Source organism: Pelmatolapia mariae, linkage group LG4 (genome assembly GCF_036321145.2).
Source record: "Pelmatolapia mariae isolate MD_Pm_ZW linkage group LG4, Pm_UMD_F_2, whole genome shotgun sequence".
Classification (NCBI taxonomy): domain Eukaryota; kingdom Metazoa; phylum Chordata; class Actinopteri; order Cichliformes; family Cichlidae; genus Pelmatolapia; species Pelmatolapia mariae.
In genome coordinates this window covers 26,013,276-26,030,000 of record NC_086230.1, presented here as the reverse complement: position 1 = coordinate 26,030,000, position 16,725 = coordinate 26,013,276, and the positions used below count along the sequence as shown (strand labels likewise).

The 16,725-nt window shown below is 40.0% G+C and overlaps 2 protein-coding genes across 4 annotated transcripts in view; one reads left to right on the top strand and one right to left on the bottom strand.

The window, feature by feature from the left end:
* Window positions 1–1,416, top strand: part of LOC134626394 (UNC93-like protein MFSD11) — a 15,289-nt gene extending 13,873 nt beyond the window's left edge. The window contains exon 13 of the mRNA XM_063472179.1: window positions 680–1,416. Coding sequence (XP_063328249.1) covers window positions 680–832 — 153 coding nt within the window. The 3' untranslated portion in view covers window positions 833–1,416. The remainder of the gene's footprint in view (window positions 1–679) is intronic.
* A 972-nt stretch (window positions 1,417–2,388) lies between these two features.
* On the bottom strand, window positions 2,389–10,081 carry kdm8 (lysine (K)-specific demethylase 8). 3 transcript variants are annotated; one of them, XM_063470754.1, is made up of 8 exons: window positions 9,989–10,081; window positions 8,229–8,713; window positions 7,315–7,487; window positions 6,421–6,553; window positions 5,804–5,854; window positions 4,536–4,685; window positions 4,344–4,436; window positions 2,389–4,259 (listed from the first exon to the last, which is right to left on the bottom strand). In XM_063470754.1, the coding sequence occupies exons 2-8, from the start codon at window positions 8,688–8,690 to the stop codon at window positions 4,095–4,097; spliced, it is 1,227 nt and encodes a 408-aa protein (XP_063326824.1). In that variant the 5' UTR covers window positions 8,691–8,713; window positions 9,989–10,081; the 3' UTR covers window positions 2,389–4,094. The 3 variants fall into 3 exon arrangements, with proteins under 3 accessions (XP_063326824.1, XP_063326823.1, XP_065326535.1); XM_063470753.1 differs by lacking the exon at window positions 9,989–10,081 and adding an exon at window positions 9,795–9,963; XM_065470463.1 differs by lacking the exon at window positions 5,804–5,854.
* Window positions 10,082–16,725: the final 6,644 nt, after the last annotated feature.

Genomic DNA, 16,725 nt, shown 5'->3' with positions numbered 1-16,725 from the left:
CTACACTGCTTCCAGTGCTGGTGCTGTTTTTCATGCTCTCTGTAGGCCACACCACTCCCACATGTGCATTTCCACTTGAGAAACATTCAGACTTTTATGGGGATCAGGATATAAACCCCACCCCAAACTGACAGTGGAAAGCACGCAGAATCCAAACTTTAAGACGGAGCATCGGGTCAGCTCAGGGGCATGTTTGGGGTTGATGCACCAGGTTCAGACTGTTATGAAGATTTCTACGACAGTATAATGTCCTGTGGTGTATGAGGGAGAGCATCATGTGAAAATGAACTGAATGGTGTGGTTTGCCTTTGTAATATCATGCATTGGCAGACAGCAAATTGAAAATACAGGAACCCTTTTGGCCACTTCACCATTATCGTCACTCACCACTGGCCACATTTTGCTCACTGTGGCTTTTTCCACTCCTCCTAAATAAAGCTTAAGTTGAAGGGTCATTGTTTGGACTCAGTGTAAATGTTTAGAATGGCAATGATCTGAAAATAGCAGACATTCTGGAAGTTGTGCCGTGCTACTCAAGGATATGACTTTGAGGGGCTGATTGGTGAAGCTGGACAACTTTATATTTTTGTGTAATAATTTGTGCAACTTAGTTTATTAGATTTGTAAAAGCACTTTATCATATTAATCAACAACATTAAATCTGCCTGTCTCTTGTTAGTCTGTCTGTGCAGCAGCTGCGTTCTTCTACAGCGGTTACATCATGCTGATGTGGCAGCTCCTGCTGATGGTCATCCTGGGCTTCACTGGAACACTCTGCTTCTTCGTGGTGGAGAGGATGCAGAACTTCTCTGTAGATATACAGGAATTTTAGGATTCATCTCAGCATTGATGGCTTTCTGAAACTCATTTTCGGGATAAAATGAGGCCATCAGAGATCCTGTAATTTAAAAAAATCTCATTTCATGAAGCGCTTTTTAAAAATCTCTTTCTATAATGAAGCACCGAGGGTCATGCACATTCGCATAGCATCGACACTAACAAGAGTTTGAATTGATGTCATAGCTGAAACCAAGCTGCCTTATAAGTCCACACTGTACTTTGCACAATCCTTTTTTCCTCTCACTCTACAAAGTGGTCATCGGACATCTTTAAAGTTATTTTCTATTGCTCTGTTATAATGCACGTGGTCTTAATATGGAATTTTAATAACTTACCTTATCATCTGCTTTGCATTGCTTTGGAAGCTCGCGTTCGTAATAACGGTGCCATTGTTGAAGTTAATTTATGAATCTAAAGTGTTACTGCAGGATGTTTAGTGCTGTTTATAATGACAAGAATAGATGATACTAATTAATGCTTGACAATCACTTCATTTTTTTTTTTTTACATTTTTGCATATTAATGTAAATGTTTTCACCAATTTTGCTGAATAAACCTTTAATGAATTTTAAAACACTGGGGGGGCTCAAGTATAGACTGTGTTGTGGTCTGATTATTATAAGTCATCATTTAAGTCAGCGGTGCAAATGTTAAAGTCAAGGCAAGTGGTAACAGCTGACAAAAGGTTTGATCTGTAGATAAACATTAATGTGCTCATGTGTATTAATTAAATTACATGTGACCTGTAAACAAGTTGAGAGCCTGCACTTTAATTTTTGGGTTGTTTTCTTTCATTCTTCATTCCAATTCACTAATTCTGGCTCTTAAAACAATGTGGCATTATTGAGCTACTTATATTACATATCTGTACAGAAATAATCTTGAGCTTTTTCCAAATCTGTGTTTCAGATTTATTGGGGTTTCAGCATTTTCTCACTAAAACTTGTACATCCAGAAGTAACTGTATTGTCTATTGCCTACTGTAAATTGAATGGATCTAATCCTGATTTGCCAGATTTATTCGAAAATCAATTGCCATTAATCAAAAAGAAGGCGAAAGCGAGGTCTAAGTTTAAGGGAAAGGGTTAGAGGCCCAGAGGTCCCACATTACTTCACTGGTAATTGAGTATTGATTACATTATAATGAGAGTAAGCAGTTTTGTGTGATCTTAAGTCAATTGTGCCACTTACTTGACAACAACAAAGCACTGAAGGGCTAAGTGAAGTGTACAGCATTTACTTACAGAATTAAATCCTGGCAGGGTTCATATTATTAAGTTTGGAGAGATAAGCTTGTGAGGAAAGTAACCAACTTTGGATAGGTCTATTACCTGAAATTTGCAGAAATCAGGCCAACCACTGGCATCTTTGGCAGGAGGCATTATTTATTATGCCACCTTATCTACAGAAACAAAAAAGGGAAAGAGGCCTCATAGCTAAACTTGCATATTTTTAAATATTAAAACTACTTTTGCTTGGTTTTACTAACATTGCAACACTGCAGTGTAGGTTGGGAGAATTTAATTGACCCAGAGACAGACATTTTAAGTTTGGTTTGTGTTAACAATGCTACAATATTCCCAGGAGTGGACATCCCAGCAAATCTACCCCAAGGTCAGATTGTGCAATGCTCAGGGAATCTGCAAAAAAATCCCAGAGCTACATCTCAGACTCTAAAGGCCTCAGTTATGTTGAATTTTAAAGTTCACAACAGTACAATCAGAAGAAGGCTGAACAAATGCAGCTTGTTTGAAAGGTTTGAAAACCCAAACACAGCACATCTGCACAAACAGCTCAGACCAACTGTCAAACGTGGTGGTGTAGGGGTGAGGATTTGGGCTTGTTTTGCAGCCACAGTACCTGGGCACTTTGCAGTCATCGATTCATCCACGAATTCCTCTGTATGCTGAAGTATTCTAGAGGCAAATGTGAAGCCATTTGTCTGACAGCTAAAGCTCGGCCAAAACTGGGTCATGTAACAGGACAATGATCCGACGCACAGGAGAAAATCTACAACAAAAGAAAAGAATCACGGTGTTGCAATGACCCAGTTAAAGTTCAGGCTTCAACCTGATCGAAATGCTGTGGGGGGACCTCAAGAGAGCTGTGCATAAATGAATGCCCACAAGCCACCATGTTCAAAGGAATGTTTCACATGACTGTTTATGCTTTTTTTTTTGGCAAAATCACTTTCGGAGTCAGAGAGTATATAGCTTGTGTTTTCAGAAAAATATTTTAGCTTGTTGAGGCCACTTTGTTGTTTTGAACTACAATTCCTTTGTATTTTTTACCCTCTTAAACTGAAGGAAAAAGTGTCTATTATATATCCTTTCCTTGAGCTAAAGTGCTTTATCAAAGCATTCCCCACAACTCTTCAAGTTCACCTGCCTGACACTGCCTTGATTTCCCAAAACGCCGCTACTTCTGACTGAATCCAGATCAAACACGCACATTAGGGCAGATCTGCTTAATTTTGTCACTTCCTCACATCATAGTTGTAATAACCAGGCTTGACTGAACAGGACCTACAGGATACACGACTGTGGCTTGTCAGAGGTCTGAAATCCGCTGCTCCCTTTGTTGTCAGGTTTTGCGTTTCTGGTGCCAAACAAGAGTCGTGCTGTCAAAGTACTTTACCAATGAGATGGTTTTAATTTCAAAGTCTGTGTATGCCCAGGGGATTAATTCATTTAATTTATTAATTTTCATCTGTGACCTGCTTGATTAGCTCAGACTGTCAGTTTAACCAGAGAGCCGTGTTTATTACCACATTTCTGTACCTGTAGCTCACTTGGTTATTAAATTTGAAGACTTGCCTCATTTCCATGAATTATGGAAATCACACATCTGAGAATATTTGTGGGAATAAGGTTGAGAACACAATTAAATAAGCCAATTTGAAAAGAGAAACATACCCTATCAAATTAGATGACTAACAACCCTCTGTAAATTATATGCAGAATGAAATGAGCAGAAACACTTTTAACTGCTCATTTGTTGTTTTCTGTGGCTGCCGGTCGCTTTCCACATAATAGATGTTGCAATCATCAGCAGCACAATTAAAGTAATCATTGAGCAATGTGTGTGCATAGTTCATGGATCAAAGGTTTTTGTAATCAGAGGTCGTCCTAATACTTTTATTAGCCTCACATTAGTTAAAAGCTCTCCAGTGACCTTCTTCAACAGCAGGAGAAATCAGGCTGAACTAGTTTCATTACACACATGCTATATGGTTTTTTATTTGGAAACTGCAATCACGACCACCAGAAGCTGACAGAGAAGCTGAGCTCTAAGGAGCGGACGTAGTGCCAGTGTCGGACAGGGATGAAAAGAACGTCTCCAGGCTGTAACACGCATTCGAGATACGGAGCTTTGGCAAACTCCGGGAAGCGCTCGGCATCTGGATTTTCCACCTCCACCTACACGGAAGAAGTCAGAAATTGGAAATACTGCATACATTTGCACGTCCAACATGTGCTATCTCCATGGACTGTCAATCCTACCTGACTGGTATTGTGAAGCAGCTGTGATTGATGAGGGTACAGCTTGCCTGTGTCCTCGGGGGAATATAGGCGAATGTATTTGCTTCCCACTACCTGTATATACAGAAGGAATCCCATGTGGTAAGGAAACTGTTATCACATGATCAACCTTTGACATTAATTTAATTCATAAAGCATTACAGTTAACATCACCTGCGCCAGAAAGTTCTGTTGAGGATCTTGGTGAAGAGGAGAGACTGTACCCCCGGGACCAAACCACGCATTCACAGTAATATCCTCTTCGTCGCCTTCACCAAGACAGCAATAATCAGGGAGGCGGATATCATCCTTGAGCTCTGGTATCTAAGGTATAATCAAACAGTAATAGGGCATTTAAGACTAATTTTACTTACTAAATAGTATCTTTTTTTCTCATGAGAACTTTGCCAACATTTCCTGGCAAGTAAAAAGAATTGCTAATTATTTTTCCACCTTCTGCCATGCAAACTAAAAAAAAATGCATGACTTCTTTTTGTCAGTATATCCACCATAATTTTCCAACTGAAAAATATTCATAAATACTCGATGGATTTCCATGAAAACTGGCACAGATATTCTGCCATAAGGTTGGTTTTTACTTAACTATTACTGATGAGCTCCTGTACAGCCTCAGAGAGCCACCCAAATGTCTGCAAACAGTCTTATTAATGTCTGTTTATTTATTGGAATTTTCAGTCTCATTACAGCCCAGAGATATTTATCAGCCTGATAAATATCAGTCACAGGTTGGCCTCCCCAAAGCCTGGACCTCAATATTACGGAAACAGTGTAGGATCATCCTGACAGGGAATTAAACAAAAGGCAGCCGACATCCAAAGCAGAGCCTTGAACGTCCTTAAGAAGCCTGGAGAACTGTTCATGAAGACTACTTAAAGAAATTACAAGAAAGCTTGCCTAAGACCGTTCACACTGTGCCACATATTCACTTTCAAGCTCATCAGAATTGTATAATCTTGGTTTTTGCCTTTTCCCTTGTATTCCCATGTATGTTTGCAGATGTTTCAACAAATCACTGCACAGACTTTGTATTTTCCAAGTGATATATAAAGAAATCAAAGCTTTTGCACATCAAAAATAAATGTTTCATTTAGAAACATGGCACTATAAAATCCCCAAGAAATGTAAAAAAATATAGATGCTGTGTGAAAATCGGTCTAAATGGTGACTCTGTGGCTGGGATCCTTCTAATCTAATCATAGAGTCCAAAAATTTGATCTTAATTATCCAGCCCTGATGCTGAAATTACTGCTAAAAAATACCACTAACGTTAAAAGCAATCTTGTGTTAGGATGACAGCTAGAAAAAAGAATCCCATTCTTTATAGTGCTGAAAATGTCATTTTTAAAGAAGTAATTGTTAAACTGACAAAATTATTCACTACAATTATTTTGGTGTTTCAAAACTAAAATTCTGAACTCTACCTGGTCAAAAAGCTGGTGCTGAGCCAAATAACCCAAAGCTTTCACTCCATCCTGTTCAATGTTGATACACAAAACAAACAACAAAAGCCCAGATATTATGTTAGAAATCCCAAGGTCTTCTCTTTCTCTCATTCACATAAATCGGTAGTCCCCAACCTCCGGGCCACAGACCGGTTTCGGGCTGCGAGGGTTGCGGCTTGGGTGTGAAATTTATGGTTTCCAGGGTTTTTATCGTTAACTCTGTTTCCCTGGGTCTTTTTCCTGTGTTGTAGTTGTGTGTCTTATTTTGAAAGAAATATTTACGTGTTACCATAGCGACCAGAGAGCATTAAGGGGCAGAGAGGAGGGTGTTACTCTCAATATTATTGGCGCATTTCAGGAGGACGCTGCTAATAAAGTTACACAATTACACAGTGAATTTGCGTTTAGTGTTATATTTACAAAATACCACAGATTTTGTCTTGGTCGAATCATTTTATTTTGTTGCATTTATCCGCGACACCTTAAAGCCGGTCCATGAAAATATTGTCTGACATTAAACCGGTCCGTGGCGCAAAAAAGGTTGGGGACCACTGATATAAATAATGTGATTTAAAGACTTCTCAAGATGCACTTACTTTATTCAAAATATATCTATCAATGAAATCATTGACCGTGAGCAGCGTTTGTGACCAATCCTCATCAGTGTACCTGGATCCCACCTCAACAGGAACAGTCCGGCAGCCGGCCACAGACCTCAGGTATTCTATGCTTTGCAGGAGGGAGACAGTTACTTGCATGAGTCACACATAAATGTGGCGATCCTGGTTTCAAGCAATGCTTCAAAACATCTTATATATAAGCACGTCAGGATGTGACTGAGGTGCCAGAAGCTGTATGTCAGATGCCAGAGTGAATAGGCTGCTGTCAGGAGTGAGCAATGAGAGGGAGGACAGTGAAGGATATTGTTAAATTGAAAGAAAGTTATATCAGACGCTGGTGTCAGACTTGAGAGTCAGGAATCACATATGCAGAGATGAGTAAACAGACCTGTTGTCCCCATTTGCTCACATAGTTAAGGAAATGACAGATAGATATCAAAGTGATACACACTGCATACTACATGTCAGCTGCCTCTCTGCACCAAAGTCCTTCAGGTTTTCTGTCCTCTCAGCTTGATAAGTGCACTCTGCTGCTGCCGCAAGTGTAAAATAGTCTGATTACAAGGCTGGACTGGACGTAAGTGCTGTATTTAACCAAGGTGGAGGAGCACAAACATGCTAATACTGTGAAGCTTATTTTCACAGACAGAATGTACAATTTTGAAAGTGGTTTTCAAATCTACTTTAACCTTTTCAGTGCATGATTGAGATTAGCATACTAATGAGAGTAAATTGGTTCATAATTGGGGGAAACAGCTGGCTGGTGTCATCCGGACAAAAATATGCAAACGACAATGATTGATAATAGCCAATTAATTAATACAAATAGCAATCATGAACTGAACAACAATACATTCTGTACAAACAAACCTCCAGGGGTGTTTGTTGAAAGCAGGCCAATGGTCGATGATTCCTTCTAAAATCACCGGTTTGAGGGGGAGCAGGTAGTTTGTTTTGAAACTTTCCAGTGAAGGACACCTTATCCTGGGAACCGACAACTCTTCTTTGATTGCAGAGACAAGCGGGCTTTCAATCTTTATTCTCTGGAAATGATTTGAAAATGAAAAAAAAAAATAAAAAATCAATTCAACCTTTAGAGGAAAACGATAAGAAAAACAAGTCCTTGATTATATCTCACATATGTGAGTAAACAACTATCAATTAAGTCCTCTCTGGGTTCCAGCTTATACTGATTTCAATGTTCTTTTGTACTGTAAGTGTGGCAGGCAATTTAATCATAGTATGACTTTAAGCTTCTGGGAAATGTGTTGCTACTTTCTACCATTTCCTTGACCTGATTAACCAAGAACAAATTAAAGAAAAAATTTCTAAATACTTGTTAGTTGCAGCCCCATTCCCCACTGTGCAGCTCGTGACAGATGGGTTGAATATTTCAACAGCTTTTTTAAGATGATAGCTTTTAAAAGGGGAAAAAAAAAAGCATGAAAAATCCTGCCAGCCCTGCGCTAAACTCTCCATCTCTATTTAGATGGTGTCTAAACAAAGTGACCTGACATTTGAAAAGTTGCTGCACTTAATCTTCAGTGACATCTGATGGAGTGCAACAAAATGAAGGTCACAGAGGAATTTCTTTTCTAAGCGTCCAGAAGATTCACTCTGAAATGTCCCCATCAGTCACTATTAGTTCGAACTCTGAATCAGGTTGAATGAAATGTACAAGAATGTTTTCTCACTAGTAGAACTTACAGTTAGTAATTACTAAATAAACTAAAGGACTGACAGAAAATTGTGCATTTCAGATGAAAGAAAAAAAAATCGCTGACCTTGACCTCAGCATGTTCACTCTCATTCTCTTCTTTAGTAGAGTTCAATGTCCTTATGTGACTTTGCAGAATCCGAACAATAACCTGAAGTATATCACCCATGATGGCCGCGCCCATGATTAGACCCATGTCGCAAGTCCGAACAGCCTCCAAGATCTTGTCTTCGGACGGACTTTCACAACACAGTGCCGCCACTTTGAAGAGGCAGCCATACGAGTAAACGCGCCTCCACTCCTTGTCCACGTGCCGCCATGTTCCGGTGTTGAGCTTCTCCCATGAAATGTCCAAAATAATCTGAGCATTAAGCAACCGGCTGTAACTTGTGATGTCGCTGTACAGCTGCTTCCTGGACCGTTGCAGCATTTCCACCACACTCAGCTCCACTTTGTCACTGAATTGCAGTGGAAACTGGTCTTCATTAGCCGGCATTACTGGAGAGATTTTTGACCACAGCGATGCCATTGACGAGAAGGTCGTTATTTTTACTGTGAAATGAACAATGAAAGTGAGTCAGGGTTAACAGTGAAGTGTCAACTCAAGTTTTTATAATGAAGCACTTAGAAGTTAAATTTGCTCAGATTTAGGCTCACTTTCACCAATTCACTGACTTTTCTTTTTTTTAAAGGGGAGGGATGTAATTTAATGACTCCTTATGTATTTAGCTGGTTATTGAGCCCACCAACTGTTAAAACCGCCTGCCATTGTCGCACAAATACACAGTACGCTTGTTCAGCCTCTTTGGTGCTGTGAAACAGATGTATACAACTAATTACTAAACTGGCAACAACAGAACACAGGTGAGGGCATCCTGAGCCAGAACCGGGGGGCGAGACACATGCATGAAAACAACACTTTTGCCGCATTGTTGCTGGAGCCGCCAACTCCGCCTCCATGTGACTCCATCAGAGTTTGGATGGTCTGTGTTGCTGGAGATGATGCCAAAGCAGGAGGCAGCCAACTCCGAGGGCCTGATTCATTTGAGTACAGAAATGCAGCCCTGTGAACTCAGAGGCAGACTGGACTAAACAAAGCAAGCATTTGATATGCCACATGCCTAAGCCATCCACGACCCTGGAGTGCACTCCAGCTGATTTTTACACAGTCACATGGGCTGTGCAGCAAACCCAAAAATCCAATGGAAACCCCAGCGACTTAGGATATTTAGGGAATTACAGTCCCTTCAGTGAGATTTCATTATGGAAGTCATCAAAGTATGAGCAAAGAGTGAACTTTATCTCATTCATTCTTTTCTTTATGCAGCAGCGGGAGAAAGCCAATTATATTTTTCTTTAAAGCCTCGGAGATTAGACTCCCGCAGTGCAATTCACTCTATGCTCAATTTTATCCCAAAATATCACAAGAAACAAAGATGTAACATGAACGCAAGACTGTAGCTTTAAAACGTGTCTACTTACACATACACACAGAGAGATATATATTCCTATAAATACAAATGTTCTTAATTTTTTGCTACTAAAGCTTGCTAGGAATTTCCCATTTAAAGCTATGACACAACGCACTTAATACCTGAAACAGGTTTATGGACACAGAAATAGAGGACCAGACCTCATGAAAATATTTACAGTTTTCCATATTTATCCCTTTCTTCCTTCTGTCATTCTTCGTCTCTTTTCTGTTACTTGCAGTCTGTGAATTTTGCACACTTGTGAAAAACGTTTTGGCGGCAATGTTTCACGATGACTCGTAAACACGGAGACTTAATTTAAGTTCAAATTAAATCCCTAAAATGCCACATTTACCTTTTACTAAGCCATTTACACCAATAATCCGATAATATCTGTGAAATTACGGAGCAACTCCACACACGCGCGCGCGCTACCCTGACGCCTGTGGCACAACAAAAACACACCGGGAGGAAACTCGAATAGCTAAACATATTGGTTCCACGCTGCAGTGTAGATATTCAAAGCTGTATATAAAAACTGATCCTATCAAATTATTAATGACAAAATATTGCTTTTATGGTTTATTTATTTTCAAGAACTTAAGCTTTTTCTTTTCCTTCTCAAAAGGCAGAAACTGGGATTCCCTTTGTGGTCCAGTAGATGGTGGCAGCATCTGCACTTCCTCTAACCTGTGAGGTTACCGTCCCACTGCAAAGGCAGGATGGCATTGAATTAAATGGTACTTTGCTAAGTCCTTGGACTTTGCGACCCCCCCCCCCCCCCTCCCCTTCTCCAAGTCAAGCTGGCGCACTGCACACCCCTGTTTGTTTGTCATGTGTTGCCAGTTTCCTGCCAAGCATACACACTCCCACGCATATCCTACTCCTACACACACATTTTTGCTCACAACCTCTCAGACTACTGGCTATTTAAAACCCGTTTCTGTCTCATTTCTGTCTTTTTAGATGATTAACCAGATGCTCTGAAGCTCAGTTAAAATGAAACAGCGCTCTGGTGACAGCAACACCTCATTTACATACAATTATAAATTTGGCTTAACAGGTGAAATGACAGAGTCCAGTCAATAGACTGTCTTGCAGTGAGACCCCAGCTCTTTTGTCACATTAAATGACAGCACACAACTATTTGTTTTTCCTCCCCTTTAATTGCTCCCACTGCTCGAAACGATTTATGTAAACACAGATATTCCAAGAAGGATGATTGATATTTATCAGCTCAAGTGAAACCATAATTGGGTTTGTCTTTTTGATGTCACACAGAGATATTTGGAGGGGCAGGGCAGTTATATTGCTTTTTTAGGGGGTATGTAGCCTGAACAAGCATGATAGGAAACCTTCGGCAGGGAAGTCTAGAATCTATAAACACAGTGCACTATTATCAAATGTCAAACACTCTATGAAATTCAAATATTCTCTCAGTGCAAACTGCACAGCCGCTCTTGTATGTAAAGCAGATGGAAACAAGAGAGAGACAGCCTGGCTTTCCAGGAATCACGGGGGATTTTAAAATGTTTCAGACGTTTCTATTCATTCTCACAGTGTAAACAGCAGAATCCTTGTGGCTCGATCTTTTGTTCACCTCCTGCATGGAGGTGAGAAATTACTGTGACAGCCAAAAAAGGCTTTGTGTTCTTTTATGCTTTTTAAGCTTTTCCTCTTTAAAAACAGAAAAAAAAAGAAAAAAAAAGAAAAGAAAATTAAAAGGACTAACTGCAAAACAGGTAATTACAAATTTAAAAGAATAAAGAAAATCAGTATTTGAGTGCTTGACAAGATACTTGTGCACAATTGCCTAAAATAATGACCTACTGTAATAATGTTAAAGGTTTAAAAAATAAAGTAATATGCCAACAAGCATTGAAGATAAAAAAAAAGCCACTCAATCAAATAAGTTCCTATAGGCAATAAATATTGGACCAAACCTTAGCTCTGCTCACTATTGTGTAGGATGTGGAGGGACACAAACCTTACACTGTGGATGTGAATGACGTGTTTCTGAACCTCTGCTTGTGTGAGCAGTGAGGGTGGTCCCAGCAGGAGAGGTCGATGTATTATTCAGATGTGTCTGATTCTGGTTGTAAGACAGCACAGGGCTGAAGGTCAGAGGCCCAGCACTGTTGTTCCTCCCTGTGCTCACAGCACTGACTTCATGTGCAGGCCGTCCTTCCAACACTTCATCGACAGGGGTCAGCAACCTTTCTCCTCTTTATGTAGTAGGAAAGGCCCATGACTCTGTTCCTCCCAGGGCCTAGTTAGAGCGTTGCCATTCAGAAAATATCTTGGTATTTAATTTCAAAATATTTTTTTACATCTGATTTGAAAAGATTTTCTTGATTTCAGCTAGTGAGCCCACCGATATGTAATCTAACACATACATGCCAGTAAAACCACGGCATGTTGCTCATCCTAACAATTAAATGTAGGGCAAAGACTGTGTTTGTGTGGACAATGTGGAACATCTTAGCAATTTAACTTTAAAAAATTAAAACAAAATAAATAATAACAATAAACTATGCAGGTCACGTTGTCATTTAGCACCATAAGGAAACATATATTTTATTTGAAACAACTTGTACAACACCTTCATTCCAAAAAGCACAAAAGGCAACTCAAGTGTGTTGTCATGGCATCATGTGATAGTCTTAATAATCCTGTAGCCAAAAGATTTGCACGCCTGTTTCAGCATTTTTTAACCAATTATCACACACACACTGCACATTGCAACATATCGTCCCTTATGCAAAACAGAAAACAAAAAACTATAACAAAAACTATATTTCCCATTATGAAAGGTTGTGCATAAGTTAAATGCATCCTCTAGGAAGCTCAAATGAATAAATGGATGTGTCCTGTTGTGATTCAAGTTTCTAGTCTTACCAATACAATGGTTATGTCATTTTGATGCTTCCAGATTGATCAGTGGCTTTCTCTGTTCCAGCATTGGCATCAAAACACACGGTAACCTGAATCTGACTACAGTTAAACGCCTTCCCTGTTTCCTTCACGAGCTTTGGGTAAAAGCCAGACTTTTGAAAAGTGAATTTCCTTCAAAGCTGCCCAAAATAATATACAGAGTCTCCATATATTTGTGCAGTTCCATATAAAGGGAGACATCTGGTAGCGCCACCTAACATAACATCTTTGAAGACCAAGCATGCTCTCCATGGCAACAGCATCCCCCAATGGCAGTGGCTCTTTTAAGCAGGGGAATACACCACCGTTAGTAAAGCGTAAACCATAGAAAATGTGCTATTAACTATTTAGTTTTATTTTTTAACACATTTTTTGGTTGCTGATCAATCTGGAAGCATTAAAATGACATAATCATTGTATCGGTAAGACTAGCAACCTGAATCACAACAGGACACATCCATTTATTCATTTGAGCTTCCTAGAGGATGCATTTAACTTATGCACAACCTTTCATAATGCCCAGAGCGACATCAACCAATCACACACATGCAAAATGAAAACAACTCCTCAGAGCACAACAGAGTCTGAACCAATTCAACAACAACCCTGTGGGCAGTTCTCGGCTTGCAGTTTCCTTGGATTTGTAGTCTTCTTTTCAAGAAACAACTGATAAGTCAAATCATTTTAGAAAGACTGCAGGAGCTCTGTTGAGGTTCAAGTCATCTTATATGATCTTCATTTGCAGATGAAGATACAGGATTTACCAAGGAAAACGACAATGTGATCTAAAGCTCCAGATCAGCTATGCCATGGTCCTTTTGGTAAGACTGATTTGTAAACAACCGTTTCTGACACTTCAGTTTTTGTTTTTTTTTAACAGTTAATCCACTTTACCTAAAAAGTTTAATTATTTATAGTGTTCTTAGTCCCTGATAACATATTTCAGCACCTAAATTTTTCTGAATTACATCACCACCAGATTTATATTATATTACCTAATATAATAATGTAATAATAATATACGTACTCGATATCCGTTTCCTCTTTTGGTCAAGTTGAATGATTTCATTTCATAAAAGTGCTCTCCAAGTAGATTTATTTAATTCAATTTCTTTCCAAGTAAACAGTTTTAATTTTATGCCTCTGCAAGTAGGAGGCTTTCCTGATACATTGTTTGGAATCTCAGCTGTGCCCGGGTTTGTGCAGTAAACAATTAATTTGGTTTGTATTATCATAATTCCCTTTGAACCTGGGCTTGTCTCAGCAGTGGTACAACAAAAAATCTCAGCAGCAGCAGCTCAGGGTTTGCCAGCAGTCAAACAGGGCAGCAGGGCAGCATGGACCGTGACTGTCAGTAGCATATTCCCAGAGGCCGTGAGGGTAGAACCACCGAGGCACCACAGGAGGGATGTAATCACCACCATTACGCTCCAGGTGCTGCTGAAAAAAAAGGAAGATGGAAACAAGCCTCCGGTGGTGTTGCCATGGATCAGAATCCAATTAAACACTGTTTAGCTTGACACAAACTGCCAGTCGTAGCCTGTTGACTCATGAAATTAATGTATTGTCATGGCACAAAGAAATTGTTGCCACAGAGAGTGCAGCATGACCTGAGGCAGTACCCATTTGAAGCGCTGCAGCTTCATTCTGAGGTCATGTAAATTTCATCAGGCAATTCAAGTGTCAGAGAAATCACACAATATTGCATCTGTAATTTCACAATGAGTATTTTTTTTGTCACTGCTCAGTTTTAGAGGTCACCTGTTTGCTTAACCTTGCACAGGAAAACACATCATGTCACAACTACCAAATTCAGTGTCACATTTATCCCCAAGGCAATTTATGCATACATAAAAGCTAGCAGAGGTTAAGGGTTGCTACATTCCTTGGAAACCTGGTAATGGATATTTGGAAATGCCCTGGAGAGGTAACAAATGAGAGGTGTAAAGTTAAATGTCCTGTGAAATCATCAGGAGATCTGAAACAAGCTGCCTTTACAGCCTCGGGGAGGTTTCCACAGACAATTATCTCTGGCACACCCGGCCGTCAGCTCAGTGTGACTACAGGTCAGCGTTGCAGGGCTGCTCACTTACAGATGTTGCTGGTAAGTCAGAGGCAGGGATGACAGAGCCGTCCCCTGGGTCACTGCGAAGACATGGGCTTGCCAGCTTGGCATACCTCCACAAAACAGTGTTAGCGGAGCGCTCTTGCCCGCGTGCTCCAAATAGGTGCTCAGTTCCACTGGCTTTCTGTGGGACGCTAGAGTGCAGACAGTCCGTCAAAACCACTTTGGATCAAATTAATGCAACCAGGTGTGCCCCTGCAGTTGGGGCTCAGGTGACACCTGCTACTTCCCTTTAATTAGAGCTCAAACAGCTGTTTCAGGGTAGACAGAAAGGGGGAAGGTCCCCAGGTTACTCTGCTTCCTCAGTCACCACTTGATACTGGTCATGTTTGATTATTGATGGAAACTTGGGGTGATGCTTATACGCAAATCAATACCAGGCGGTGGGGAAATATACCGTTTCAACCTTTCATCGGAATAGAAAAAAAATAATGACACTGAATGTGTTTGCCTGCTTGAAAAATCCCCCCCTTTTTCAACTCTTCCCTCGGTGCATTTCTAAGAAGAGCATGGCACTTCTGGCCAAAAAGATTCACTTCTGACAAATATGACTCACTTGGTAAGCAAGGTGGAGATAAAAGTGGAGGCAGTCTTCACCTCGTTATTCTAGTACTGTGAAAAATCTTCAGTGGGCTGCAAGCTCTGAGGGTAGTTTAGGTAGCTTTGATCTTTCTTGGATGCAGTAATAAGCATAGTATATATGAAGAGAAAGGGTATCATCTTGAAATATGATTTCCCTTTGGTTCTTTAACAAGGCTAAAACGAGGTGGGTGGTCACCTCCAGGGGTTCTGCAGGAAATTCTTAGCTTCTGACAAGGTGCTGGTGTAGAGCTCATACATACAACCGTAGCATCTGAACAAAGTGATATTACTCCAAATGTCTTGGAGGCCCCTGCAGCTGGAGAGCCTACGAGTCATTAGTAAAACTGCCACTGCTATGCAGCCTGTAAATCTTCAAGTCACAATGTGGATAATCTGTAAATGAGGACAACACATTTGCCTATGTTCTACAGTGCATGTCTGATGTACTGCATTTCTGAGCTACAGAGAAAAAAAACGTTAATGACACTGGTTTGATTGATTGCTCTCAGTGCATACATATGCAAATGTGAATAATATGCATTTTTAATAACAGGCTAACAATGAAGAGTTGAAGGACTGGAATGATTTCAGGAGGTTTTTGCTTTTTCTGCAAGGAAATCGTACCTCTTTTGGAGCTTTAAGCCGTTTTCTTGAACAAATACAACCTCGACTCCTTAATCTCTCCTTATTCTAGCCTGCAAATGTTCAAAGGTCAGTCCAACACAAGAAGTTAATTTACCAGCAGAGAGCAGTGTTGTGGCAGCAAAGTGCTCCTCCTTCACGGCTTAACAATTTAGTATGCAAAGAGGAAACAGAGATAGTTGCGTATGTCATGCTTTCTTTGTTGACAATTCTTGACTCCAAAGGCTTTTCATCAGGTCAGATTTATGAACGACACCCCCAACATTAGAGAGAGAGGCTGTAGAACAGAGATTAAGACTTCAAAAGCGAGTCAAGACACAGAGGAAAAAAATAGCTATGTACACCACAGAAAACTCTCAAAATCTTTTTCATCGCTTCATGCTTTTCAACGCACAGAACAATGATTTTATTCAGGTTTATGAATATTATGGTAGACCCATGCAGTCAACAGAACATTTTCAATTGAGAACTCCTCGTAGAATTCTGCTCATTTTCAACCGCAACTTGAATGCATCCAGTTATATTAACAAAGTGTTTCATGTTTTCTGCTTTCTCCTGTTTTGCATTTGGCAAAATTAAAGTTGGAACATAAAAAACAAATTCCATCCAAAGACCAAAACTGTGATGCACAGTCGCTTATTCCTGTGTGTCTCAGTGTAAAACAGGAGAATGCTTTTTGTACCTATTACAGGTTCCAGAAACATCCCTTATCCTTTTCTTCGTGTTAGAAAAAGGTTACAGAAGATCAGAAAGGCACTCAGAATTGAAAATACATGCACTCAGAGACTCCATAACAGTGCATGCACCAA